Consider the following 27,982-nt stretch of genomic DNA (forward strand, 5'->3'; position numbering starts at 1 on the left):
GTGTTGATTCAAACTACAAATTCATTGCTCCCCTAAATCCACAGAGGATAAAAACATCCGCAGAAATTATGAAGCATGGGACCAAAATGACTATCTCACATTTCATATTCCTTTCGCTCTTTCTCTCGGTGTCTCTCGCTCCCTTTCTCTCTCTTTGTCCCTCTCTGCTCCTGGCTATGAAAACCATTCATCATTGCATCTTTATCATAAGTTTATTGACAGAGAGGAGGATGAGGAGCAATACTTTCTACATTTTACAGGCTTGGACAAAGGCAAAAGTCACCTTGCCGTGAAAACATGGGTATTAAGTAATGTAACAATGTTTTTTGGGGAGTTGGAGAGCAACTCTAGAGGGGAGGACATTTCCACTCCCAAAGACAACACAGAACAGCCAAATAAAGTGATCAAAGAGTGTCTAGCAGTTGCCCATGAACGTTCCACTGCCTAACCACACCTCTTTCCTCTTCCTCTCTCACTACACATTTCTGTCTCCATCTGTTAGCCCATTGCACTGGTCCGTCCACTACACCCCCTCCCCTTCCTCTCTTCCCTCGTTTCCTCTCCTCCTCTCTGGCCTTCCTACCCTCAGGGAGGTAAGGTGATCTCCCTGTGCTGGTGTAAGTGACTGGTATTAGTCTCCTTCTCTGTCTGTCTGTTTGATCCCGGCACTAATGACTCCACAGGGACCGGGCTCTGATAATGGGAAATCAATATAGAGAATAGCGCTCCGGAGTGGCCTCACTTAGCTCTCGCTCTTTCACGCCTCACAGCAAAGTGCCTCGGTGTGTGCGTGAGTGTGTAGGGGTATCGGGTAGTGTGTGTGTGTGTGTGTGTGTGTGTGTGTGAGCATGTGTAGTAAGGTTGTGTGGAGATAAATATATCTCCACCCTGGTGGAAATACGCTAAACAATGTAGCAACAAGATAAGAACACTTCTGTACTTAAAGGTACACTTTAGAAAAATGTGCTCTCAAAAGGTACATTTGTTACCTTAAACACACAACATTCGTCTTCAAAAGGAAAGAGGGGCACCTTTTTATAAAAAAAAAAATGGTGAAAAAGTCAATGCAATGGTCTTTCAGACATCTAATTCTGGTGGTTTTCAATCATCTGATTCTTAAGAATTTACAGGTTATAAAAACTTCCTGAATCACATTTACTGGAGATTCTGTAATGTGTGCGTATTTGAGTATTCATTCGTGTGTGTGTGTGTGTGTGTGTGTGTGTGTGTGTGTGTGTGTGTGTGTGTGTGTGTCAAATCAGTCACACTCTTGCGCCTGGAGCAAGACAGGTGGGGCTGGTGGCATGAGGCTGGTGCCCCCCCGCCTCCCCCCTCCACCCTGAGGGGCCAGAAGGCCCAGCAAAGCAGGGGTCTGGAGTAGCTCCCTTTGCCAGGAACCAGAGCACTATGGCTGGTGGCAGCTGGTCGTCTGTCCCCCCCTCCCCTCCTCCCCTGCCTGGGCGCCCCGTGGGCAGGCAACAGGAGGGGTGAGGAGGTCAAGAGGCAGGAGAGAATTGGTGGAACGGCGGCGACATGCAGGATAATCGGCTTTTATGAAGCGGAGAGAACACAGACAGAGAGATGGGAAACACAGCTCTGACACAATGCAACTGACTACAAGCAGTAATGAATTAACACATTAGCGCCACGACCAGGGGCGTTCAAGAGAACTCAGCTGCTCTTAAACACAAACCCACACTGGCACACTCTCTCACAAACATAAATCAGTCAAAGGCCATTAAAGCAATAGCAAACCACCTCATTTATTAATTACATCAGTCATTTTCTCTCTGGTGGATCCCTCAGAAAGCTATCATCTTCAAAAAAAAAATAGAAAATTTTACTTGGCTTTCAGAATATGTAAGACAGAGGTTAACTCTCAAAAGACAAACATAAAGACAATGGTTTGAGAATCCTCTTGTACAAACTCAAGCCATATGTTCAATTATCATCAGGCCCCAAAAAAGATCTCCATTAATGCTTTAACCCTTTCTCTAACATCCCAGTTTTAAACCATCCCTCCTTGTTTTTGCTCTCTGCTCTCCGTCCATCCCTATAATTCAGGTTTGTGCGGTTACTTACTTCCCTTTCTCACTGCCTTCCTCTTCCATCCTCCTCTCCCTCCCTTGCCTGACTTTTAACCAGCGTGAAGAGGCAGCCATGCATTCAACCATCAGACAGGCGAACATGGTCTACCCTCACACACACACGCACACACACACACACACACACACACACACACACACACACACACACACACACGGAGGCAACAAGAATGTAACATTCACTGCAACAAAATATACATCAGGGCATCTTTATGTAGTTAAATATGCATCCTGATACTTGCATCAATAAAAATGATTACTTGATTTTCATATGAAGAATATATCCAATAATCAAAAGACACACTTTTTAAAAGCTATTTAAAGAAACACGCATGATCTTTCCTCCAAAATACCCATGGTAATAAAAATTCTTCCATTTATTTGACATTTTTAGTGGCCTTTTTTTACACCGTTTATCCTGCTTTTTAACTGTCTGGTAGATAAATTGTGTCCACACAGAGTTCAGTGGTCTAGTGACAGCCAAGGGAGGATGATGGTCCTGACCGGGTCCCTGATGGGGGATCCATTCCTTCTCTTCTCATCCAACAATCCCACTGAGCATGTCAATATGAAACACTATACCCACACACACACACACACGCACACACGCACACACACACACACGCACACACACACACACACACAGGGGCCATAGCAGCAGCAGCAGCACCAGAGGAGGCTCTCCCTCCCTTTATATTGATAGGATGAGGCTGCATGTGAGGAGATGCATGTTATGGTGAGGAGGAAAAGTGTAAATTAGAGTAAATCAAGTCCCTGAATACATTCTCACTATATTGCACTCAATGTGATGTGATTTACACTGGTGTTGAAGGGAAGCAGACTGTAAAGCTTTGTTTACCCAACTTAAAAAAAAAAATCAACAGCCTTGTAAATGTTGTCAGATGGCCTATGCCAGTGTCTTTCAGCTTAATACTACCTATATTAAATAGTTTAAATATTTCATAAGGGCGGTTTTTAGAGCGAGGGAGGGGAAATCGTTAGCTGCGGTAAAGTTTCATTAACTGCTCCCCATTTCGCTGCGAGGCAAACTCATCTCCTCTTATTGTAATAAAACAATCTCTCTCTCTCTGGGCGCTGCTCATCTCCCTCTCTCTCTCCCCTTCTCTTTTACATCATAATAATACACTACATCCCCTTTAAATGCACTATTACTTACCGCTGCCTTTTCATATTGGAACATCACGGGCACTTTAGTGACAATATAAAAGCGTGTCATTCATTATTCAGCAGCAGCCGGCCTCGGCCCCCTTTTAAAAAGTCAGGCGCGCTGCTGAAATTGATAACGGCGAGGAGACGCGCAATAAAAACGCAGCCCCCGGGTACCGAGCTGCAGCCCAGACCCCGATTATGCAGATCAAGTGGTAATTTCTCAAACAAATCGCACTCTTTCACTCTTTTGTTGTCGTTTCTTTTTGGACTTTTGGAATCAGAGTGGCAGCTTGTATATTGCCTTTGGAAAAAACAAAGATGGATGTGCGCCTTGATTGCTGGTGCGAAATGTTGCATTTTTCCAATTTTTTTAGGCCTAATCTGCCTTCCAAAGCGGGCTTTGCTTTGGTGGACCCTTTCACTATCAATTATCTTTAAAAAACAAAAAACAACAACAACAACAAAAAACAAAACATAAGAGCAGCAATGAATTCATAAGGTCTGGCGGGGGGCGGAGTGATTTGGATAACCGGTGTCATGGTGGTGTCTCGGTAGGTCAGAGCTAATGTGTCATAAACACTCATAATCACTGGATTACACCGGATTACTAACACCCAACATCTGCAACCAGTGGGACCTCGCCTGCGCTACAGGCATGAGACACTAATGTGGAACAGAGAAGAGAAAGAATGTACTAACTTTTTATTTTCACGGTGATTCATTAGTGCTGTAAATTAGCGTCATCGCAACAGTCGTGCATCTCTTTGAGTTAAGGTAAAAGTGTTTTTTTTTTTCTTCTCAGCATCATATTATAACAAAATTACTGAAGGCAAATTATGATGCAAAAGTCATCAGGATAAACATAAAAATGTCCACAAAGATGACAGCTATAACAGACCAATTCTCCCCATCAAAAGCCACCGGTGAGCTCACATATGGCAGCGAGAAGCAGCCAACAGTTAGAGTCTGTCCATATTGCCAAACAAACACCTCGGGCCTTGTCTCCCTGCACATATTGCTTCATAAGATACTCTGAGAGAACCCCCCCCCCCCCACACACACACACACACACACACATACATATATATATATATACATACATATATATATATACATATATATACACATATATATATATACATATATATACATATATATACACATATATATATATATACACACATATATATATACACATACATATATATATACATACATATATATATACATACATACATATATACACACATATATATACATATATACACACATATATATATACACACACATATATATACACATATATATACACATATATATATATATACATATATATATATATATACATACATACACACACACACATCTACATATACATATATATACTTGCATTTCCATTTGGTTTTGTCGCATATTACCTCACAAATTACACTTCATAATTCCTGTTATAAAGTGTGATTTAAAGTATAGATCTACATGAAGTTTAAGATGGATGGTTTCAAATCATTAATCATTTTTGTAGCACCGATATTGAAATAAAGATCACTAAAATCAATCCGTTACAGAACATTTTTTTAAGCTTACAAATACAAACTCCATTTGTCAATGAATGAATATTCCGCTTTGTTAGAGAGAAGTAACCTGATAGCCTAAAAAGCCACCTGCCGCATCCAAAGCGCGAACACATTAGTCTGTCCCAGAGACAACTTAGTGAAAATGTGATTATCCGGTCACTTTGGGCGCCTGTTACATTGAATCTGAGCGGTTAGCAGCTTCCAGAGCCCAGACACTTTATCTGAGGTAGCCCATGGCCTTCCCTTGTCAGGTCATTTAATGTGGCACTGCAAACCAGGAACAAATAAGGCCACGTAAGGCTTTGCCAAGCTCAATGGGTGCTGGAGATTCACTGCCAATATTCAATAAAGCTGCCGTCCTTTTTGTCAAAGACATACTAGCGCGTGTCAGGTCAGAAACTGGCTGTGCGTAATTACGCACACATTAGTTGAATACAGTGCCATGTTTTATCATGCGTTCATAACCAAGACACTCAAATTACAATTATTTTAAGACGTCTTGTGACATTTCAGTGATTTATAGTATACTTTTCTACAACATCAAAAAGACACAAAGAGTTTCTGACAATGAAGCTGCTTTTTTTTGGGGGGGGGGTGGTAAATTATGAACAGTTTTAAGCTTTAAATAAAGTTTAAAAATTAAGAGATGTTTCTTCATGTTTCTGCTACAAGAACCAGCACCTTATATGCAACAGTGCAGGCCAATAAATATAAATATAATTCCTCCAAACAATTGAAATACGTGGAACAATTTAATTATTAAAATTTACAATACATATGCTTTGTAACATGCACCTTCCTTAATCTTAAATTTAAAAAAAAAACATACTGGTAGTTTTCACGTTGAAAACTGACTGCAGACTTCTTGGACTTTAATATTCTCGTACGTTCCACGTCTGCATTTGAAAGGGCGATTCAGACTGCAGGGGGATAAAAGATGCGCGATTCAGTGTCGAGCTTAAAAGTGGGTAGAAATGACAATCCATAAAACTAGAAAGTGTGTTAAAAAGTTCTTCTATCTGATATCACTCATCACCAGAGATAATAAAGGCGTTTATCACTTTAATTTGGCCACGATCTGAACGTTGACAAATGCCTGACAAAATATAATTTGGACGAAACTATAAAATACGACATGCTAGTAAGGATCTTCAGTGGTCCCTGGTGCCATTTTTTCAGAATACTATGATATAAATTTTAATGAAGTTGTCGCTTGCTCCTTAACACTCAATTTCAGTGAATAAAAACGTCAACATCAAATACTAAGTCACTTGGAATGTATGGAGATGCCACGCGTTTCAATATATATAACAAGCTGACGCCAGTGGTTATGGGAAATCTTGGTTATTGTGCCAAATCGTGGGCCTACCCCCATTAACATTCAATCAGTCATCCCGGTGCCAGCCAATGAAAGGTGGAGAGAGATGGAGGAGGACGGAGCTGCTAGACCGAGCGTTTTGACGCGCTGAGAAGAGGACAGAGCGTCACATCTCTCCAAACGCCCATCAAACTTTCACACAGCCAGGAGACGAGCCGGTCCTCGGAAGAGGCCTGGTAGAGACAACGAGGACGCGCTGGATTCTGGGCAAACGACTGGACAGCGATGGAGACATTGTTGACTCGTGGAACAGTTTGACCCTGCTGTAAACCCCTCTGAACACAGTCAGTTTTTTACTCCTTTTTGCGACAGAGCGACGGAGATGGAGCAAGCACCCAGCGCGCCGAGCCCTCCTCCCAAACCGGCCCATCACGAACCCATCAGCTTCGGCATTGACCAGATCTTGGGAGCCGGGACCGAGCCAGAAAACGGGCGCACGGCTGGAAGACAAAGTGGGGCAGATTTAAGCAACGGGGACGGTTATTACAGTTTAGGAAGCCCAACCGGGGCCAGCGCGCCCTCATACACCGCGCTGTCCATCTCCCTCTCCGGCATCATGCCGCCCGTGGAGGCGTCAGGTTCATACGGGGAGAACAGGGGTTTGGGAAGCCGGGGAGTGATCCGAGTCCCGGCACACAGACCCGTAGCAGCACCCGGACCACCAACCCCGGTCCAGAGCGCTGTGCCGGGGTTTGGAGGGCTGTGTTTCCCCTGGATAGGAAACAGGTTCGCCAAGGACAGAATATCAGGTATGACGGCTGCCTCGATTAATATTTGATCATGTTTATAACGGTAGTAACGGCCAGTGGACCATTTAAAACCAATACCCCCGTAAAATATTCATAGAATAAATAGATACCGTCTAATGGAAGATTAGCTGATTTTTTTCCCTTCAGAATAAGGGACAATAACCTGCACACTTATAATCCCGTTGAGTTCATAATATGTTTGAATGTATTTGATATTTAAATCTCACAGGCTGAAAAAGAAAAACAATTGTGGTGACGTCCAATTTCAGCTAATCTAATTAGGCTTTGTTTTAAACCCCGAAACGAGACAAACATTATTGGATTATTTATCAATGTGATGCAAATAAATAAATGCATAAAACGAATAAAAGAACCAACAGAACTAAATATTACAAGGATATTAAGGATATGGACTAATATCACAAAAGTAAAATAAAAAAACTACATTTTTTTAAAAAGCCTATAATATGTTAACTGCATTTAACAACTTATATTAGAGGCATTTTTAGCACAGCAGCGGCAGGAGACTCACTTAAGTTAGTCAGAAGTCTTTATTTTGCTATTTTCAAGGCCTGTAAATCATGGATGTGACGAGACGTAGACGGGCCCTTGGGCCTGCTGTCCTTTTGTATAAAAATAGTGCGGAACTTACATTTGACTGGCTGAGAAACAAAATAGCATCAAGACACAGAGTACATTTATAGTTTAAGATTTGGTCTGTATTTTTTGCTGCACATTATTGTTGTCACTTCACAAGGCCTTCACGGGAATTACTCTCTAGATGGTATATATTACATAAATATATGGATATATAGCCTACATATAGTGTGTGTGTGTGTGTGTGTGTGTGTGTGTCACCTGCAGCAGCTCTGGTACCATTCACGGTGACGCGGCGGATAGGACACCCATACCAGAACCGGACACCTCCCAAACGGAAAAAGCCCCGCACGTCCTTCTCTAGAGTTCAGATTTGCGAGCTGGAGAAACGTTTCCACCGGCAGAAGTACCTGGCCAGCGCCGAGCGAGCAGCCCTGGCCAAGAGTCTCAAGATGACAGACGCGCAGGTCAAAACCTGGTTCCAGAACCGCAGGACGAAGTGGAGGTTGTGCGAACATTTCACGTCCATGTCCTGAATTCCCTTTATAACGTTCATCCACAACCTGTCAGTTTCCCACGTCTGGTTCAAAACGTTTCCCTATTTCCTAGATGACCCCATGCGTAATTTCCTGTCCAATGACCCCGGTGACACGGAACATATTAATTATCCTAAAGAATAAGAACACACCAATATTACAATAAATCCCTCTCAAATTCATTATATTAACTTTTATTTGTGTATTTTGTAATTTGTATGCATTTCGTGGTTAAGATTTTTAAGCGGTTTTACCAAAAAATACAATTCTTAATATTCTTTTCTTCATGTATAGATTATATATCCAGGAATTATAGGGGTTTCAATCTGATTTTGCTATTTTTTCGTTCTTGGGGACGCTATTTATATCTTTGCAGTTCTTTCAAAAAAACTTATTTTTCATGTATAAATGCAATTTCATGAGCTGAAAACTTCACTCACATTCACTCTCGCTTCCCCTCGCTTTCTCTCTCTCTCTTTCTCTTACTGTAGTTTTATCTTATGTAACCTTACATTTTTCTAATATGTAATGTCTCCTGTCTCTTGTTAGGAGACAGACAGCCGAGGAGAGGGAGGCGGAGCGTCAGCAGGCCAATCGGCTCATCCTGCAGCTGCAACAGTCCGCCCTCCAGAAGTCTCTCAGCGAATCAGCGGTGTCTGATCCTCTGTGCGCCCACAACTCGTCCCTGTACGCGCTTCAGAACCTCCAACCCTGGGCCGAGGACAGGGAATAGATACGTGTGTCCATCGAGTGTCTTCTATTATCCCCTAGAGGATGAATCGTTTCAATTAGGCCTATCATGAGGACAGCGTCACTGGGACACTTTGATCCATGGTGTGGAGGAAAAGCTGAAGAATGTTTGGCAGGAACTTTGGACCTGACGTGTTGGTGAGTGAAGCAGAGAGAACATAGATTTCATTGTGCAACCTGACTGGACCTATGAGACTTTTCATTTATAAAAAGAAAAAAAAAAGAAAAAAAAAAAAGAACTGAAGACAGGTTGTCATGACAACTTCTCATCACCCTGTGATTGTCTTTTCTGCTTGTACTTATTCTGTTTATTCTAATTAGAGGGAACCAGCCAACAAGTGACAGAGACACTTAATTCACCACAGAGACATGAAAAGAGTGTTTTATTATTTTTCCCCTCAATGCAACCGTATTCTGAAACAAGGTTCACAGTGGCTCAGTTGTTAATAGGAAACGAGTACAAACCAAATAAAGGGGAAGCACCTGTATGACGGGGTGTCAAATGTGTTTTTTAATTCATCAACTACGGCAGGGAGGGACCTGTTCTGGCACTTCTTTAGATCTAGTTAATATATAAATCCATCTGCATTCCACCATCACCTGTAAAGGTCTTTTGCACCACCTTGCCCCCCAAAATGGTGGGAAAATTAAAAAAACAAAAACAAAAACAACGTTATATATGAAGACAAAATGCTATTGTAAGCAGTAAAAGAGGGAAGAGAAGTAAAGAAATATTAAAGTGGATGTATAATAAAGGGGGCGATGCATGTTCACGACGCTGGTGAGGTTTTGTTCACATTTCCATGCTTTCTTTGAGAGTTGTATTGAGAAAGGGGCCACAAACTCTTTTGTACTTTGATTGTATAGCTGTGAAAATAATAGTACCAACTGTTTCATTCCTGCTTTGTAATGGTGCACCGTTACATTGATTTTTGACACACTTATATAATTCTAAACTGTAACAAAGTAAAAAAAAAAAATAGAAGAAGAAAAAAAGAAAAAGGCCCACTTTTTTTTCTTGAAAAGTTTATTGATAAATATGATTTTATACAATATTTCAATACACACATTATCTCATTTGGACAGTTTTATATTGTTTGTCTGCATGCCTGTCTATCTGTTCGACTTCCTGTCTGTCTGGAAGAAATATTTGAGATAAAACACAACACATCTCAGCCGGGAGTATCATGAGTAGCACAGTGAGTGGGCATGACAGTAAATTATATTTAAATCTGTGGGTTTTGTTTTTGTCCCGCTCAATCTTCAAAACAATGGCTGTTGATTGAAACATGGCTTCCATTCCTTCATAATCAGTGAAATGGTCTCATCTTCCTTTATACTGTCTTCCTCTGTATTCTTCCTCCACCAGCAGCCTTTCTCCTACCCCCCCCCCCCCCCTTCTCACAGTGAAAGTTTGGTCAACATGTTTAACAGAAATCCTCCTCTCTAACAATCCTTTCAACTGGACCGGCTGACTGGAGTCCATAAGATGGATAAATATCACTTTGATGTTCAGGCACACGCACACACTCGCGCACACGCACACACTCGCGCACACGCACACACTCGCGCACACAAACACACGCGCACACACACACACACACACACATCCTTCTTTATTTGTATGCTGGTAAACCTTTAAGCGTCCTCTTTATTGACAGGCCCGTCCACAGGTCAGCTAATATAATTGCAGGGACAGACCCAGAAACACAGACAGACAGGAACGATTCCGGATGGACGTAGAAGCCTTAAACACGACAGTTTCTATATCTACAGCTCAGTTGTTACGACATTAAAACACGGCTGACGTCACTGGAACACACACGCACACACATACACGCACACACACACACGCACACGGTCGCGAGAAGTTAAGACAGATTTTGTTGCAAGCTGTCACGAGACAAAAGACTGTCGTAGGCTGACTGGGGTCCCAATCAAAAGACCCTAAGAAAACAGTTGGGCTGCTTCCAAAGATGAATCCCCTTTGCATGAATATATTGCTAACAGTTTTTATGGCACAGATACATTAAATATACCATAGAGCTCTGTTTCGCATGCTTGACACACAAATTCAGGATGGGCACAGCTATTATTTCATTGAATGCATAAAGTATATGCATTAGTTTGATCTCACTGCTTTTTCCAGTCCTGCTTTAATAATGAGGTTTAATTTATATATTTATACATATATTTAAGAAAAAGTATTGTGGGAGTATCAGTCTTTACACAATGGTGTGAATGAAACTCACACCGCACAAGGTGACAGTAACAAACGAGGGAGGTAAACGCTCACGTGAGCGCTTGAAAGGGGAGTTGAGTCTGATTTCCCAAAAGAAAAACCCTGTGGATTTGTGACAGTTAAACACCTTCCGTACAGTTTTTGTGATGGTTTGCCACAGCTTCCAAGGTTGTTTTGAAGAAGGATCACCTCGTTCTTCTTTTCTTCTCCTTCTTCTTTATTCTCTCCATCTGTGCTTTAGTCTGTTACGCCGCCTGTCTTCCTCTGATTTGTCGTCTAGATGACGTTCTCAAAGAGCTGAAGAGACCTCATGATGTTTTCATCCTGGGCAAAGCAGAGGTTGGAAGTGTCAGAGGCTGTGGACCAACAATTAATTTGGTTCACTGGCCACTAGAGGGCAGTAAAAGCTCGTAAATGGTACACAGACAATAATCTCTCTGCAGCCAAATATGATAAAAATAAAAACATGTCTGCAGCAGCAAAGACCAAAATTAATTGCCCATAAAGTAAAACTTACAACACCCGAAGTTATAAATCATAGAAAACAAGAAGTTTTGTAAATCATAAGTAAAATATGTTAGTTTTTTTTTTTTTTAACGTGACATTCTTGTCGGAAAAACACAGGTGTTGGGCCTAATAATAACACAATAAAATGTATTTTATTATCAAATATCATTTTCTTGCTCTCCAAATGTCCTCCATGGCACTAGATACTAGAGTCAGAGATACTAGAAATAGTACATTGAGTACCTCTTGACAAGAGAGGATGAATTCATCGAGAGTGACCACCCCATCTCTGTTCTTGTCCATTTTCTGTGGAGAGAAACATACAGGCTGTCAAGCAATTGTTCACTACATTCAGATGTTAAAGATATACAAGTATCACCCATTGCGTCATCACAGCCAACCAATCTGGTACCAGGGCCATTATCACACTAAACCCTTCAAGTTTCCTGTCTTAGCTCACTCTCAGTGGCCCTCCACCTTTGTTGGTTTTATGCATGCTTTGTTTGCAGGCAACGTGATTGCAGATGATGTCACCTGCATCAAAGTCAACCTGACCGATATAACTTTGCGTCAAAATCATGTGACATGAGCTGTCCAATAAGGGGAGGGTGTGACCGTCCACAGTTGCCCTGTGAAAGTGACAGCAGCAGACAGGTAAAACAAGGTTGAACCAGGTATTTTATTATAGCCTGTGCCTTTAAGAGGTCTCAGATCCCTGGGCAGCTCCCTGGATGCCCTGATGGGTAATCCAGTGTAATCCGATATGATCCTGAAGCCTTTTCCTTTAAACCCGTTGTTTAAAAGTTAGGATGTTTTATCATGTGTCAAGGTTAAGGAGGAGGGGAGATGTGGTGTGGGTTCAGTAAGCACTTTGTTGAGGTTAGGAAAGGATACTGTCAACTTCCGAAATCAAAGTATAAGTAGTTTTTGAATTTTGTTTTTGTGACTTCTTACTTTCTTAGAGGGACACACCTCATAGAATCAGAAGGCCATTCTGCAAGATCCGTCCTGTTGTGGAAACTAACTTAGGATAATCCTGCAAAAATATTGTATATTTTGATACTATGCAGTATTACATGTAGTTTCCAATTCCAGCATAATTCAGGTTGATACTGTTTCATTTAAGTATTGTTCATGATTTCTGCCAAACAAAGGATGTGTAATTTCAGTTTTTTATTCAGTCTGACACTGGGTTAATTTATATTAGTGCACCATAAAATTAAGAGTGACCTTTCACCTATCAGAGATCACGTGCTAATTATGAGCATTCGTGGTACCGCGGTGTGTTTTTTGCTTATATACTTGCTCTTCGTGTACCCTTGCTGCCTCTACAAATCCATGTTAGTTTGGCATCATCAGACTTTTTGTTGCCTAAATAGAACAATCAGATTTCCTCACCTGAAAGAAGGCGTCCACATGCTGTTTATGTGCGTCTGTTTTCAAGACCGGGTAAGTGTACTTCCCCATCATGTCGTAAATCGCTCTGACGATGTCCGTCATCTCCTATGAACCCAAACAAACAGACTTATGACACATTAGAGATGAACATTAAAATGCAATCCTCAATATGTAGCAAGTACAAGAACTCTCTCTCTCTCTCTAACACACACACACACACACACACACACACACACACACACACACACACACACACACCTCTTTGTTGATATAACCATCTCTGTTGATGTCATAAAGATTGAAGGTCCACTGGAGCTTCTCAGTGATGGAGCCTCTCAGCAGGATGGACAGAGCTGTTACAAAGTCCTGAAGGAGAGGAAACATCAGCGTGACAGGATGAAGATGACGGACGGTCAGACAAATGTATTCATTATGAGTGTAGAACCATGAGAGAATGAGGCACCTCAAACTTTATGGAGCCTGAGTGTGCTGAGTCAAAGGCGTTAAACAGGTAGTGCGCGTAGGTGCTGGCATCTGCAGGAGACGTTTGAAGTTAGACTGAGCAGAGACAGCACACAGACATCACAGCTAACAACCCCACACACACGCACGCACACACACACGCGCACGCACACACACACAAACTGTACCTCCATGGGGGAAGAACTGAGAGTATATTTGCTTGAAAGTTTCCTCATTCACAACACCACTTGGACACTCCTACAAAAGAAGAAAAATTAATGGAGGAGGAAAAGGACTGATGGCAGCAAAAGAAGAGAGAGAGAGAGAAATAAAAGAGCAGCTGGGGGTTTAACTCTCGTGTGACCACTTGTTATGGCAACATTCCTTACAGTTTTTATGGTACGTTTATTAGCACATTAAGTTCTTTTTTTCCATGTTATCAGAAGCGTAGCAGACCTTCTAATGGGTCAAAACAGATATCTGGGGGTTAAATAAATTAACAAAAGAATACATGTTCAACATCTGAAGAGAGAAAATACTTATTTCAATAATATTTCTAAATATATGACTTTTATACTGACACCTTCCCTCTCGCTCTATGCTACACACTTCAACTTGTGAGGGCACTCATCACTGTTTGCAGCTTTAATAGGGCCACAAAAGTTCAGCTCGGTGGAGTTGAAAGGTCTCTGAATGGTCCTTTAGGTTTGATAGAGAGGATACAGGTGACTACTCGGAACCTTCAGTTGTCCTACATACAGGATTTTCAGTGCATTCAATCGTAACTAGAAAGTGGGAAGCTCCAAATTCCGAAGTGGGAGAGCACACTAATGTTCAAAGGGAAGTTAAGACAGTGTCAAGTTTCCTTTTGCAATCTTGTCATGAACGTCAACTTCACTTTCACACGTCTCTTATAAAAGATGACTCTGTGCTGTAAATACACGGAATGCCTCTTGATTTCCAAACATACCTCCGGGAATCTTGTCAGTTTTTCTTGAGTTTGGTAGGTCTGACGTTGCAGTTGGCTAGTTTTTGTGGAGGTAATGTAATGTTAGCCTTCTGCCTAAAACAACACTACTTACCTGTCACTACTCCACTGACATTCTGAGGTTCATTTCATAATATTTTCATGGGCAATTACTTTTTTGTCACTTTTTCTATGTCAGCAGACATGGAGCAGCTTTTCAGCTGCATGAACACTGTGAATCAACATTGGTCTCTGTAGTTTACTGCAAGAAGGTAGAAATGCCGCAGACAAAATCAGCCAATTACTGAATAAGGGAGGACATGTTGAGCATAAAAGTGTACTATTTTCTGTCAGCGTGCATATGTCCTATAACTTACATTCTTGAAGCCCCTGTAAAGCACTTGCAGCTCTCTTTTACTGAAGTTAGTTTGTGCTTCCAGCTGGTCGAGGCCCTCCGGTCGATGACACACCATGGTCATCTCCAGGTCATCATCAGCTTTGTCTGAAGGGACATTGACAAAAAAAAAAAGGAAAGCAAGAGAGCAATATTACTTAACATCACTCAGACACAAACTAATGAGACTCAAGTGATTAAATTTGCACATATCAAGTCTGAAATATACAGAGATCTTTCTGACGTGGTAGAAATGATCCAAACTGTAAGAGAGAAGGAGAGGTAGAGGACAGGTAAGGATGAGAGATGGAGGAGCAGAGATGTAGAGGTCAGTGGAACAACTCCATGTTCCTCCTCGCACCAGCCCCATCATTAGCAACTCATTACTCTCCTCGCTGCAGGGGAAGAGAGAGGACAAACCACTGACTCTTTGACAACGTACACACAAGCTCTCTCTCTCTCTCTCTCTCTGTGTCTGAGACACACACACACACACACACACACACACATACATACACACACACACACACACACACCCTTGCACTTATATCTTTGTGAGGACTTTCATTGATGTAATACATTCCCTTGCCCCTCACCCTAAACTTAACCATCTCAACTGACTGCCTGACCCTAACCTTGACCATAAACCTAACCTGAACCTAATTCTAACCTCGACCCTAAAACCAAATCTTGACCTTCAAACGGCCCTTTGAAGATGTGAGGGCCGGCTAAAATGTCCTCATTTTCCAAAAATGTCCTCCATCTGTTAGTTAAATACAAATTCTAGTCCTCAATATGTAGCAAGTACAAGAACACACACAAACACACACACACACACACACACACACACACACACACACACACACACACACACACAAAAAGCTGCTCTCAAAAGTTCCCTACAGGGATATCTGACTGCAGAAGAGACTCATCTACATGAATGCACATATTCCCTGATGGAATCACTGTAATATTTCTGCATGCCAGTATAACTCTGCTTTATTTAATTGAAATTGTAATAAAAAATCAGAATATGATAAACTGGGGATAATGTGCTCACGTCTAATTCTAGAGCAAAATAACTGGAGGTTAAATAAAAAGATATAACCAGTTAAACAATCCGAGATGGTAATGATATATGTCTTTACAGCACATCTAGACAACTTGTGTGGCAATAAAGCTACAACAGAAAAAACTTGATGGTAAATAAATGTGCATGATGGCACACTGGTGCAGTGGTTAGCACTGTCGCCTCAGGCTCAGGGTCTTTCTGTGTGGAGTCTGCATGTTCTCCCCGGGGGACGAGGCTGATTGATACTCTAAATTGACTGTAGGTGTGGCTGCGACTGTGAATGGTTGTCTGTCTCTATGTGTTGGCCCTGAGATGGACTGGTGACCTGTCCTGGGTGAACCCTGCCTCTCGCCCAAAGGCTGCTGGGATAGGCTCCAGCCCCCCCCCCCCCCCCCCCCCGACCCTTAACAAGATAAGCGGAAAAGCTGAGGGAAAATAATGCATGGATCGATAGAAATAAATGTGCAGAAATTTCACTTTTATTATTTACTGTCATTTCTGAAAGACAGTTTAATGGCAGATTTTATTGTAATAACAGAACACCCTCCTTGAACTCATAGTTGTCTCTCAGTGTGGTTATGAGTGTCATGTGACAGTCACGGCAAGATACGGAACATCTCTCATGTGATATCCTCACCTTGTGCTCCCTGTTGCACGTGGAGATGCTGAAATAAACTTACAGAAAGACAAGCGTTTGACTGCAGTGGTCTTATTTTATCAGAAATTGCCACCACAGGAGCAGACACCCAAATAATTTTTTTGTCTCTCATGAGCACTGTGAGACCTTTTTCATTGAGAGAACCGAAAGAGTGACATCACACATCAGGTAGGAGAAGATACCAATGAAAGATGGCAAAGTGAAGAGAGAAAATTTGGACACAAAGGGAGAAGAGAGGAAGAGCTGCTACTCCTGTTAGAATGAACACAAGTGTTTTTTTGTGCTGGAATGCTGGAAGAGAGGATAGTGGTTTTCAAATTCCCGCTTCCATTTGTGTGTTTTGGCCTTCAGTGTAATTTAGGTGGGTTAGCATAACCAAGGAAACAAGTAACTGCAGTTCTTGTTAATGAACATGAGACTAAATATCATGTGGTTACTCATCACTGCAGTAATTTTCATCAATATCTCGGGACATCAGTGGGGGTTCTGGTTTTGATATTAATAGCAAACTACATATGTACCACTGTTTCTGTTTAATTAGCAACTTCCTATTTCAGTATATGAATTATTTGTGCTGCCAGCCGTAAACTAAAGCAGGAAGTGGTTTAAATGGGTGCTGATACAGTCACAATGTTCAGCACAGATGGATGAGCTACAGCATTTTTAAGCGTCTCTGTTCTGCTTTAATTGGGTGTCACTGAATTGAAGGTTCCCTCTGCCCTTGGCGATTCAGGTCCAGAAACATCTCCACTCTTGAAATAGAAACAATTCTATCTGCGCAGCAAGTCCATTAGTGCCTTGTAAAACTTCATTACAACAATACATCTATATTCCCAGTTCAGGTCTATTCACCACAGGAGACGGGGTCAGCACTCTACCGGGCTTGGCAAAGACAAGTTCATCTAAATTAAACCTCGGTCAGTGTTCCCATTTCATCAACAGCCTTTTTCATTCAAATGCTTGAAATGAAATATTGTGAGAGTCAAAAGTGGGTTTTAAATTCTATGTTGTTGCGACCCTTTTTAACAGCTCCTGAGTTCGTGGGTCTGACAATCATACTCTACAGACCAAAACAACTCATTGTATATACGGTAGTAATATTTAAGACGCTTTATTATCTTATGCTAACGAGCAATAGCTTATTATGTTCAGTTAAAACTCATCCATACAGAATGCATTCCACATACTAATCACACATGCTGCATCATCCAAGCAGTTCAGGGTCACATTCAACAAACTCCTGCCAATAGTGTGGGAGTCGTCCTCTGACAGGCTTCATTGAGACTCTATAGTCTGTGTTATAACCACAATAGCGCAGTCAGCATCACACTCCACACTAACACAGCGGAGGACGCCTCGTTTCAAGATTCAATGAGAGGTAATGCCTCTTAAAGAGAGAGCAAAAACTATGCATTGATATGCACAAATGTGCAAAATGAGTATAACTGCATCTGACAGGGCTGCAGTTTCATGACCTTCAATAATGCATAACTTGAAGGAAGTTCTGTCTGTTCTGTAAGTCTGTTTTAGATGAAATATAATTTAATCCTTCTTCCATCGTCAACATGAGCTAAGTTTACCCTTCTGGATATGCATGTAGTATAAAACAAAAAAGGGTGATGTTTTGAGTCTAAAAAACAAGAAATGTGACTATCCACATGTGAAGAAACTAGAAACCTATGATGTGTGTGTAGTTGCAGACATCCAGGAAAGGTGGAGTGAGGATACAAACACGCACCAAACCACGGTTTATGTCCAGGCATCTATGTCTCACCACGCAAACTATGGGACGAGCTTTCATGAAACTTCCAGTGATCCAAATTACAGGTTTTACTTACTTAACTATTGTAATTATTGCAAGATAGGACATTTGAATTGCTCTTATCTTTTATCACTAATAAAAATGTATGTGACAGCTGAACTATAAGAGAATGCAAAGTCTTTTTATTCCTATTAACAGGGCTTGACTCTAATATGAGCATCTAAAGCGACCGTAGTGGGTGAACACAGGTACGTTTCACACATCCAACATTCCAACATGAATCAAAAGATTCAATCTATTTGATACAATATGAAAAGCACAAACTCCTTCCAACTTTGCTGGCCAGTGTGCGATGCAGTGATAGTAATAATGACTCACCCTCCACAGAGATGACTCCCAGTAGGTGCAGCAATTTGACGGCCGCACAGCACAGCAAAAAAATAGCTATAGCGTGTAAGCTGCTCTCACTCTGCTCCTCTTTTTCCATTTTGATTACTTCTTCCCTCTTACTGGCCTTTATCTGGAATCTTTTTTCTTTCAGTTTTTGGTATTTACTTATAGTTTTACCATATAGAAATATAAAAGACTGATACTTCTAAACTTTTCACCAAACACAAGTTGACACTGGCAGAATGATACTATAGTTTCTCCATCTCTCTCCAACTCATGGCTCTATTCATCTTTCTTTCTTCCAGTGTGATGCTACTCACCTGCCTCCCTCCATCTCTGTCGCTTTATCCCCACCCCACGCCACCCCCCATCTCTCTTCCCCAGGGCATCTCCCTCTCTTATCCTGACCTCCATTGTTCTTTCTCTCTCTCTCTCTCTCTCTCTCTCTCTCTCTCTCTCTCTCTCTCTCTCTCTCTCTCTCTCTCTCTCCGTCCGACCTCTCTCTGTTTTGGTTAGTGTCCTTCACTCTTTGGGAACAGAGCTTTAATTCAAGGGTCTAACCTGGACCAGCAATAATGAACTCAACTGTATGTGTGTTGTTTGTATGTGTGTGTGTGTGTGTGTGTGTGTGTGTGTGTGTGTGTGTGTGTCTGTGTGTGTGTGTGTGTGTGTGTGTGTGTGTGTGCTTGGATGTGTGTGTATGTATGTGTGTGTGTGTGTTTAAGAGAGGATCGGCACTTGATAAATTGGCCTCATTAAGATGCACATTCATCCCTGAACAACAGGAGGCTTAATTTACCTCAAAGTGACTCTTCTGAGTCCTTTTACTCTACAGTATAAACACCACTTCATGCAAATCAGTAATTATGATTACACCCACTTAGATAAAATGACCCTTCCTGATTTAAACTGACTTAATATTGCAGTGTATCTGATTGAGAGGAGCACAGGTAAATAGTATGCTATGAAAGTTCAAATCCAACAGGGGGCAGCAGAAACTAACACAAACACTGTCCAGCATCACAGCTCTAAATGAAGATTTACTCTCATTTAGGGTGTTACTTCCAATTTGACTGATTTGTGTTGATGTGTAATTCTCAGAAAATGAGAGCGAAGTCTCCTCATTGTCATGTAAAATGTGCTGTGCTCTTCCAGTGTGAATTAAAAGTAGAACAAGAACAAAAATCAGAAGTCCAGCTAGAGATTTTGGGGCCCATTACAACATATAATATAGGGCCATATTTAACATTTTTTTCTGACATCTTTTGAGGGGAACTGTGATTAAGCTGAAGCATAGCCGCTGACGTGCAGACTGCAGGGAGCTCAGCAGCATCAAGAGGCTTCCCACAGAGTTGTCATTAGAGGCTTTGCTTAACTTACACTGGTGTAATTAAAGCAGAACTGCTGCTACAATTAAATTTTGTGGCAAAGGTAGAATTGAATCTAATTAACTTCTGTTTTGTAAACTTCACCCAATAAGGAAAAATATTCCGTGCTTCTTTTACTGGGACGAATCAGTCATAATCTGGCGTACAGAGACAGAGAACAAGGAAGCTGCTGTCCACATTTGATCCAGGCTGATCAGAGTAAAGTGGAACACAGAACAAAGGACAGAAACATCAAAGTAAATCTGTCATTACAAGTTTGATATCCTTTAATCAAGTCAAATTGGTTTTACAGACCATGAAAACATGAGTGTGCTTTACAAAGAAACATCACATCAAAAGGTTAAAATGATACATGGATAAGAAGGGGAGGCATGGCTCAGAGGTAGAGTGGCCGTCTGGCAACCGAGGGACCCTGGCTTGATCCTCACTTCCCCCAGTGAGCATGTTGAAGTATCCTTGAGCAAGATACTGAACCCCAAATTGCTCCTGATGGCCCTGCGATTGGATCATTATGTATGTTAATTAATCCCTGGGACAGGTGAATATTGAGCCAAGCCAAATAAATGCTGTTTTATAGAACTTTGGAGGACACCAAACACATACTTTCTTGAGTCATTTATCTATTTCTGACTCTTGGAAAGTTGCGAGCCTCCCCCGATACTGTTTGGAGCCCTTCATGGAGCCCCTCTCGGATACCTGTGATCCAAACCAAATGACATACAACAAATAGCACTGCCTGTTCAATCCCATCAGGATCCCAGTTGAGCGCTTACTCAGAGAAAGATAATGGCTTGGGTTCAAATCAGCACTTTTGTTCTCAGCAGCAACATCTGTCAAAACAGCACTCTGGACTTGTTTGTGTCTCCCCTCCACCGGTCAAACACGTCTCCTTACGCTGAGTTTCTGGCTTGATATTGACACCATCTGTTTTCCTGTGGTCATAATCACTACGGATGCATCTGCCTCATAAACATCAACAGAGGTTGTTTTAGTTGCTTGGATTTATAACCATTGCAGTTGTTTTTTGTGGAAGACAGCCTTGATTTTTTTCCTTTTTTTTTTTTTTGTTTCAACGTGGAAACAGAAAATGTTTGATATTTTCCCCATGACAGTAACTGAAACAATAACCAAAACAGTTGCAAATTAATAGTCCTTCCAAAGACTAAATAATGAATAATTGCTCCTCTGGTATCAGTATATACTCTCTACTCAATCTCATTAATTTGGAGGAGACAGGGGACTTGATTTTAGATGTTGACAACTATGTAGTATCACTGTACAATAATGAACCAGTATACTTTGGAATACAGAATATGAGCAATAAATCCTATTCAACAGTAACTTTGAGTAAACAGGTGACTTCTAGATCTAGATTTGGGGGCGACAGGGGACATGCTCTTGAGCATTCCAAATCTAAATGTGCAGACGTAGCAGGTTTGGTCCAACTAAATAAACCCAACCTAGAAAAGCCACCTGGAGAGCTCCACCTCCATCTGTTCCGCCAGCTATTCTCAGCCATGGAGTTTGACAGAGACTGAAAGCCTGAACAATTTCTTTCAGAGCTTGTTTGAAGGATTAAGCGCTGGCCTGACTGTTGGCAAAGAAACTGCCTGTCACTCTCCAGACAGCACTCTGACACAAGAAAATAACTACTTCTATGCAACTTTCTAACATTGCAGGATTTAGCTGCTGGCTTCCCTCGACCTACTGCTGGCTCTGGCATTCAATGTTAGCTTCTCATTTCTCCTCGATCTACTTCTTTCTTCTGTTGCCCACTGAATTCCCCCTTTCTCCTTCACTCCTTTTGTCGTTCACTCTGCCAAACTGCCCTCTATTGTAACTGTGCCACCCTATCTCTGCCACACTCTCCCTTTTGTTCCCTACTCTACCCTGTAACTCTTGCCAGGAAGTATGACATTTGCATAATCTGAATTAGCCTAATCTGTCGTCCTGGCAGCAATGGATTGCTTGCACTCTGTGTAATAGTGGAAAGCGTTCTTCATGAAAGTAGTAGCTCCACTGACCACAGGCTCCCATGTTGTACGCAGGAAGTATCATAATGATAGATTTTCACTGCAGCAGTCCTATTTACACCATGAAGAAGCTGCGCACGTAATCATGTTTCACAAAGTAAATCCAAGGTCTCTTTCAGAAAGGCATTATTTTCTACATTTCCACACCAGTGGATGCAGGGCCAAACCATGACTGACTTTTGGGTGGTACACTGAAAATCTGAAGACTTGAAAAAGCAGACAGAGCTCCTCTCATCTTATTCAAACAAACATTCATATTATTTCAAGGTTCATGGGCATATGAAATAAAGCATCCACGTGAATAAAATAAGACAAACTCGCATGCTTGCACAAACATCCGAGAAGGAGGCCAGAAGAGGGTGTTTACAACGACACACATCCATATAATCTACCTCAAACATTGTTGCGGCGCTCTTGAGTCAAGCAGCTAACTGGAGGACACTACCACCACCAAAGCTGTATGACATCAGATCTGTGTCTAAATCAGTTCCAAACATGATCTGATTGTTCCTCCAACAAAGTTCTATCATCCCACCAAATCTATGCTACATTTATTGGCATACATATAAATTTCACTACAATTCCTTCATTTTGCTAAAAGGCAGACGAACCAAAAGTTTGAAGGACACAATTAGTGTGTGAGTAAGTTTTATGCAACACTGCCCCTTCCTGGTCATTCAAGAATTGAATATTGTCACCTTCTTAAAATAATCACCTTCAGTCATTTTTGTCAAGTTTTTCAGAAAACACAAAAATACTGTAGACAAAACATCATTAGGGGAAAAAAAAGTGGTTGCTGGTTGTCACCAGATGTTGTATGTCAAACACTGGACCCCATTCTGCCTATGGATCACCTACAGGTGTCACCCCACCCAGCATCAGCATTCAAAAGGAAGTAATCTGGGGTAATAGATTATGAGGAAAAGTTCAACTGTAATTAAAAGTGAGTTGACTGATTTTTGGTGAGTCAAATTTTTCTACCTCTAGCAATATTTCACACTGTTACTTAACCATCTAAACTTGAAGATGGAGAACTGATTGCAACAGCAGTTTGTAGGAGGAAATGTATTGTTACCTGCAGATGACATGCAGCTTTGAGCAAGTATAGGAAAATGCTTAAAAGTTCTGATTCACATTCGTAGTCCATATAAACTTCTTTATCTAGGCTGTCAAGACAGACGTTCCTCAACCAATTGTTCAAAGACGCTGATGCGGACTAAGTTTGGGCTTCAGAAAGAATGTGAAAGATGTGAAATTTTTATGCTTAATGTGGTGAACAGCAGTGAGATTACCGTACACAATCACAAATCAAATCTTCTGACCCATATTTAAGCCACTGCAGAGTCACCGTGGGGGGGCGAGCGGCACAACCTGCAGCGGGCTGCAAGTATAGAAGGAAGCATCAAAACCCTCCTGCACCTCCTCGCCACCATCAGCCTCTATCACCCAAACCACAGCACTCTTTATCTGAAACAGGCTGGCATGTCATCAGCATATCAAGCTCTGGTAACCGCCACTACCTAAAGTCGTGTTTTTGAACCAGACTTAAACAAAGAAAAGGTGGACCATCGCATCTCTGTAAGCAATACACCACAAACACACACACACACACACACACACACAGTCACAGTGACACACTCGTGCACACACACTGACACACTACTGCATACACACTGCTAGATAGAGGACAATCACAAGATAACTTAATAAGCACTCACACCAACTAATGTGGATGTGGGCGATAAAGAAAAGGAGCAAATGAGAGAAAGAATGGAAGGATAATAGTGGGAGGAGAACGAGAGGTATGGAAATGAGGATGACGGAAGCAGATTGCGGTAGCAGCATGTGAGATAATGACAAAGTAAATTAGAATAAAGTCAGATAAAGAGAAGCGAGCATGGGAAAGGGAAGAAAGTCTCTGCCTTGTACATGCAGTGCAGTACGGTATAGCAGGTATATAAAGATATAATTGATTATATGAATTACTCTATTTTGATTGCAAGTCATTCCAGGGAGCTATGCACAACACCAGGGCCATCAGTAATAGCAATATTTACACCTGTGTACATTGACATGTCAAAACTGCTGCTATGGAACGTGCAGATGATGTCACTCATTACAAATTGATAACAGGTGTGAGATGAGTGTGTTTCTAAGCTACTGGATCACTCTATTGCAACATCAGCATTCAGCATTCTCCATCATTTTGGACTGAAAAACTACAAAAATGGAGGCACATGGAAACTTTTCAATGAAGTTGATGTTTATATCTATTCCACACTTTCTTCTTGGCCATCTTCTTTGTTGTTCTGTAGATGTTGTTTGGGGCTGTTTCCATTGATGTATTCAGTCCAAAATGGTGGCAGAGGTGTTTTGAAAAAAAGCACAGGTGTTCCCCTTCTTGCTTCTGTCTTTGACTAAATTTAACTTGAAAAACGGACTAAAATTTAGTGTACTTCTGACAGGCAAACCTCTTTAGCCAGATGTTGAAGAAAATATATAAATGTACTGTAAATTCACAGGTCAACTCTTTCTCAGAGAAAAAGAAAAGTTGTGTGTTATTTATTTGAACTTCCCACTTTGTATTTTTTTGACATTTTGTCTTCTGACTTGTGTGTCTTGTTAGTTCATTAGTCTTTCATCAGGCCCGCCCTGCTCCCTTTGTTCCTCTCTGCCTTCCTCATTGTCTGACCTTGTTTCTTGTGTGATTATTTCAGTTTTTATTTCAGTGCTCTTGCCACTGTCAGTCTTTGAGAGATTCTTTGTTCAGGCAGCCTTTGAGTCAGCCTGTTATTTTTCCTTAGAGTCTGCTTCTTGCTAGTCTTTGAGTTTATCTGGGTCTAGATACCCCAACTGTTCCTTTTCTTGTTTGTTTAATTAAATTTTATCACTACTTCAGTTCCTGCAAGCCTCTGCTAATTTTGATAATACTCTGGTTTCTCCATGCCGAATTGTGATGGTTTAAATATTGTTTCTTAAAGTTATTTCTACACTTTGTTGCTGCTGCAAAAGTGATGGGATTAATGGTCAGACTCGGCCAGCATTAAAACAAAATGAAGAACGCTGCGAGACAGTTTCCCAGGTGATTGAGAGCAAATTGACCAAAACGTTGAACTTTGATGATATTGCGGATGATTTCACCCAAAACAGAGCTGCAAAATAATGCTCTAAGGTAAGATGATTGTATGATGAGCCTGACCCTGATCAGTAGCTGACTTGCCTGGGAGAATAGTGACAGCAGAGTCAAAACGATGGAATATGTCCTACAAGCAGATGATTTGTAGCTGCATCGAGGGCAACCCCCTACTGGACTCTGTAATAATGATATCCAAGACCTCTGGTATCAGTGTCAGCAGATATCTAAATTCAGAGACTGGAATTGGATCAGTACTGAAAAGAAACGGATTGGTGCATGTCTAAATGGGACACGCACACACTGCTGGATGCCAAGAGAGGAATTTGATGAGATGACTTAATAAGCACTCACACCAGCTAATGGGAGCGTGGGTGATTGAGAATGTGAGCAAGGATGGAGGCATAATAGAGGGAGGAGAAAGAGAGGTGTGGAGATGAGGGTGCTGCGAGCAGATTGTGCTGGCGCCATGTGAGAGGACGAGGGGGAGAAGTACAAGTGTGGAAAAACAGTGGGAGGAAGAAAAGGGGGAACAACAGGGAAAGAGCGAGCAGAGGGGTGAATTGGAGCAGTGGGAAAACAACTAGAGGAAAAGGCTGAGTTTTGAGGGAGAGGAGTGGAGAGGGAGCAGAAATCAAAATAAGAAAAGGAGCAATGATGTGACAGAAGAGGCAAGGAGAAGGAGAAGACTGAGCATCGCTGCAGGATGTGCGCAGGAGGCAGAAATATAACTGCTGAAAATAAAGGAAAACAGAGGGAAACTGGCAGGTGAATATTTTAGCTAGAGGGATGAGTTGTCAAAGAGCCACCACATCAGCTCGTCTTCAAGACAAAACAAGTATCTGGGAGAGGAAAACCCCCAATGAAAAGAGTTTGTCAGGAAAAGATAACTGACAGAAAAAGTACCCATTTCTGTCTGTTGTTCCCAGAAGACCAAGAACAAGATATTAAAATGACCTTCGTCAAGTATGACACTGCTGCCATCCAGTGGTTATGGTAATTATCATCACAGGAAAGCAAGAAGTTACATGACATCAGTGAAAGGAAGACAAAATCCATATATGGAGGTGGAGGGAGTGGTGGATGGATAGCTAGCAGCTGCAGTGCGTGTTCAAGGCTACTCAGAATGAGAATGGAGAAAGCTGTTTTCATGGGCTATGTGGATGCAGGGCTGCAGACATGGTGGAATAATGAAATCTGTAATTTGTTTATTTCATTGCAGATATCCATCCACCCATCCATCCATTTTCTTCCACTTATCCTGTTAAGGGTCACAGGGGGGCTGGAACCTATCCCAGCGGCTTTTGGGCGAGAGTCAGATTCACCCTGGACAGATCGCCAGTCCATCACAGGGCCAACACATACAGACAGACAACCATTCACACTCACAATCACACTTACGGTCAATTTAGAGTATCAATCAGCCTCGTCTCCTCTTGCATGTCTTTGGAATGTGGGAGGAAGCCAGAGTACCAGAGAGAACCCACACAGGAACAAGGAGAACATGCAGACTTACACAGAAAGATCCTGTGCCCGAGCCAGGGCTCAAAAACCGGAACCTTCTTGCTGTGAGGCCACAGTGCGAACCACTGCACCACTGTGCCGCCAACATTGCAGATATCAATTACAATATTATTAATTCAGGTAAAGACTGTTGTGGAGAAAAGTGTGTTTGATAACTTTTGAGAATGCTTTCTCTAGTGGCCCACCGCTAGGCTTTTTTGCTGCTGTACTAACAGTCACAGGGTTAGCCATGCACAGGGGAGTCTTGAGTTCCGTAATGCACGCAGAGAGGAGAGAAGGCCAACCATCTGCCTGTCTGGCACTAAAAATCATGGCCAGTAAGTGTGTTTCTCAAAAAGTTGACATGATATTTTAAATAATCAACTAGAATACTGTGTCAAAAATACACTGAGAATCAACTTGTCCCTGTGCAGCAGCAAAACCCATGGTGGCCCTGAGTGGACGGATATGAGGATTTACAGTATGAGTGGATACAGCACGCAGGAGCTTGCTGCTGACTTCATGGCTTCAGTGGTGAGTGCTGGTTTCCCATTTCCTTCTAAAAACTGTTCATTTTAACCCAAATCATGACCTTTCCTAAACCTAACCATGTGTTTTTGTTCCTAAATCTAACCAGACTGTGCTAAATCAGAGTTGGAACAAACAAACTCTGTCGCTCCATTGGATGGGTTCTGGCATGGAAACACTCAGGCAGATGCAAGACAAAAGTTTATTTCCTTCAGAGCACAACAATGTCATGCACAGCGGATCCATCGTGTATGAGTTTAATCTCACAATATTACAGTCGTGGTGCTTTGTTTCTCAGTGTTGCTGTCAGAGCGGCATCCTGGATAACTAGTTACCTGCACTACAACAAAATAGATGGTTGCATGTCTACAGGAGCTGCTGCAGTAATCCTGCATGCAGCTGACATGTTAGACCAGGAGAGGGAGAGATGCTCAACACTAGAATAACAAACCTGCATCCAGTTCATTCATGATTTATGGAGGGAAAAGGTTTGTTTTCATATGCAATAGGGAGTCAGATATCACACATTTCCACAATGTGTGAGCTTCTCCAACCACCTCTTCATTCAAAACAAATTCACACTTTTCCTTTAAACACCCATGGGTAAAAGGTGTTTGTTTGAGCTTGGTGGAGAAAAATTATTCAGCAGACGAAGGCAGCCATATGCACTCATTTGGAAAGTGTTC

The 27,982-nt window shown here is 41.7% G+C and overlaps 3 protein-coding genes and 1 long non-coding RNA gene across 8 annotated transcripts in view; 2 read left to right on the forward strand and 2 right to left on the reverse strand.

Annotated features, from left to right (window-relative positions):
- Positions 1-8,176, reverse strand: part of dock2 (dedicator of cytokinesis 2) — a 135,889-nt gene extending 127,713 nt beyond the window's left edge. The window contains exon 1 of one of the 2 annotated variants that reach the window (XM_086221605.1): positions 7,835-8,173. The gene's annotated coding sequence lies outside the window, so the exon portion shown is untranslated. Of the gene's footprint in view, positions 1-7,834 lie in introns of both variants that reach the window. The other variant, XM_086221607.1, reaches the window with a different exon arrangement.
- On the forward strand, positions 6,239-9,690 carry tlx3a (T cell leukemia homeobox 3a). The gene is made up of 3 exons (XM_086221611.1): positions 6,239-6,976; positions 7,841-8,078; positions 8,659-9,690. The coding sequence occupies exons 1-3, from the start codon at positions 6,550-6,552 to the stop codon at positions 8,840-8,842; spliced, it is 849 nt and encodes a 282-aa protein (XP_086077737.1). The 5' UTR covers positions 6,239-6,549; the 3' UTR covers positions 8,843-9,690.
- A 120-nt stretch (positions 9,691-9,810) lies between these two features.
- The window catches only part of kcnip1a (Kv channel interacting protein 1 a), a 39,662-nt gene continuing 21,490 nt past the window's right edge, over positions 9,811-27,982 (reverse strand). For 3 of the 4 annotated variants that reach the window (XM_086221613.1, XM_086221612.1, XM_086221615.1), the window contains 7 exons: positions 14,813-14,937; positions 13,657-13,726; positions 13,470-13,540; positions 13,265-13,372; positions 13,007-13,111; positions 11,852-11,914; positions 9,811-11,425 (listed from right to left, as the gene is read on the reverse strand). In XM_086221613.1, coding sequence (XP_086077739.1) covers positions 11,378-11,425; positions 11,852-11,914; positions 13,007-13,111; positions 13,265-13,372; positions 13,470-13,540; positions 13,657-13,726; positions 14,813-14,937 — 590 coding nt within the window. In that variant the 3' untranslated portion in view covers positions 9,811-11,377. The remainder of the gene's footprint in view (positions 11,426-11,851; positions 11,915-13,006; positions 13,112-13,264; positions 13,373-13,469; positions 13,541-13,656; positions 13,727-14,812; positions 14,938-27,982) is intronic. The other variant, XM_086221614.1, reaches the window with a different exon arrangement.
- The window catches only part of LOC147251151 (uncharacterized), a 4,309-nt gene continuing 3,406 nt past the window's right edge, over positions 27,080-27,982 (forward strand). The window contains exons 1-2 of the long non-coding RNA XR_015118886.1: positions 27,080-27,106; positions 27,203-27,302. This is a non-coding gene — a long non-coding RNA (uncharacterized LOC147251151). The remainder of the gene's footprint in view (positions 27,107-27,202; positions 27,303-27,982) is intronic.

Source organism: Aulostomus chinensis, chromosome 13 (assembly GCF_037954235.1).
Source record: "Aulostomus chinensis isolate RoL2024-O1b breed Wild chromosome 13, RoL_Achi_v1.0, whole genome shotgun sequence".
Lineage (NCBI taxonomy): Eukaryota > Metazoa > Chordata > Actinopteri > Syngnathiformes > Aulostomidae > Aulostomus > Aulostomus chinensis.

What these genes read in the sequence shown, in the direction of transcription:
- tlx3a (XM_086221611.1), top strand. Translation starts at nt 6,550, where the DNA reads ATGGAGCAAGCACCCAGCGCGCCGAGCCCTCCTCCCAAACCGGCCCAT. An exon ending in CGCCAAGGACAGAATATCAG is followed by an intron (nt 6,977 to 7,840) that starts GTATGACGGCTG and finishes TGTCACCTGCAG; the next exon opens with CAGCTCTGGTACCATTCACG. An exon ending in AACCGCAGGACGAAGTGGAG is followed by an intron (nt 8,079 to 8,658) that starts GTTGTGCGAACA and finishes GTCTCTTGTTAG; the next exon opens with GAGACAGACAGCCGAGGAGA.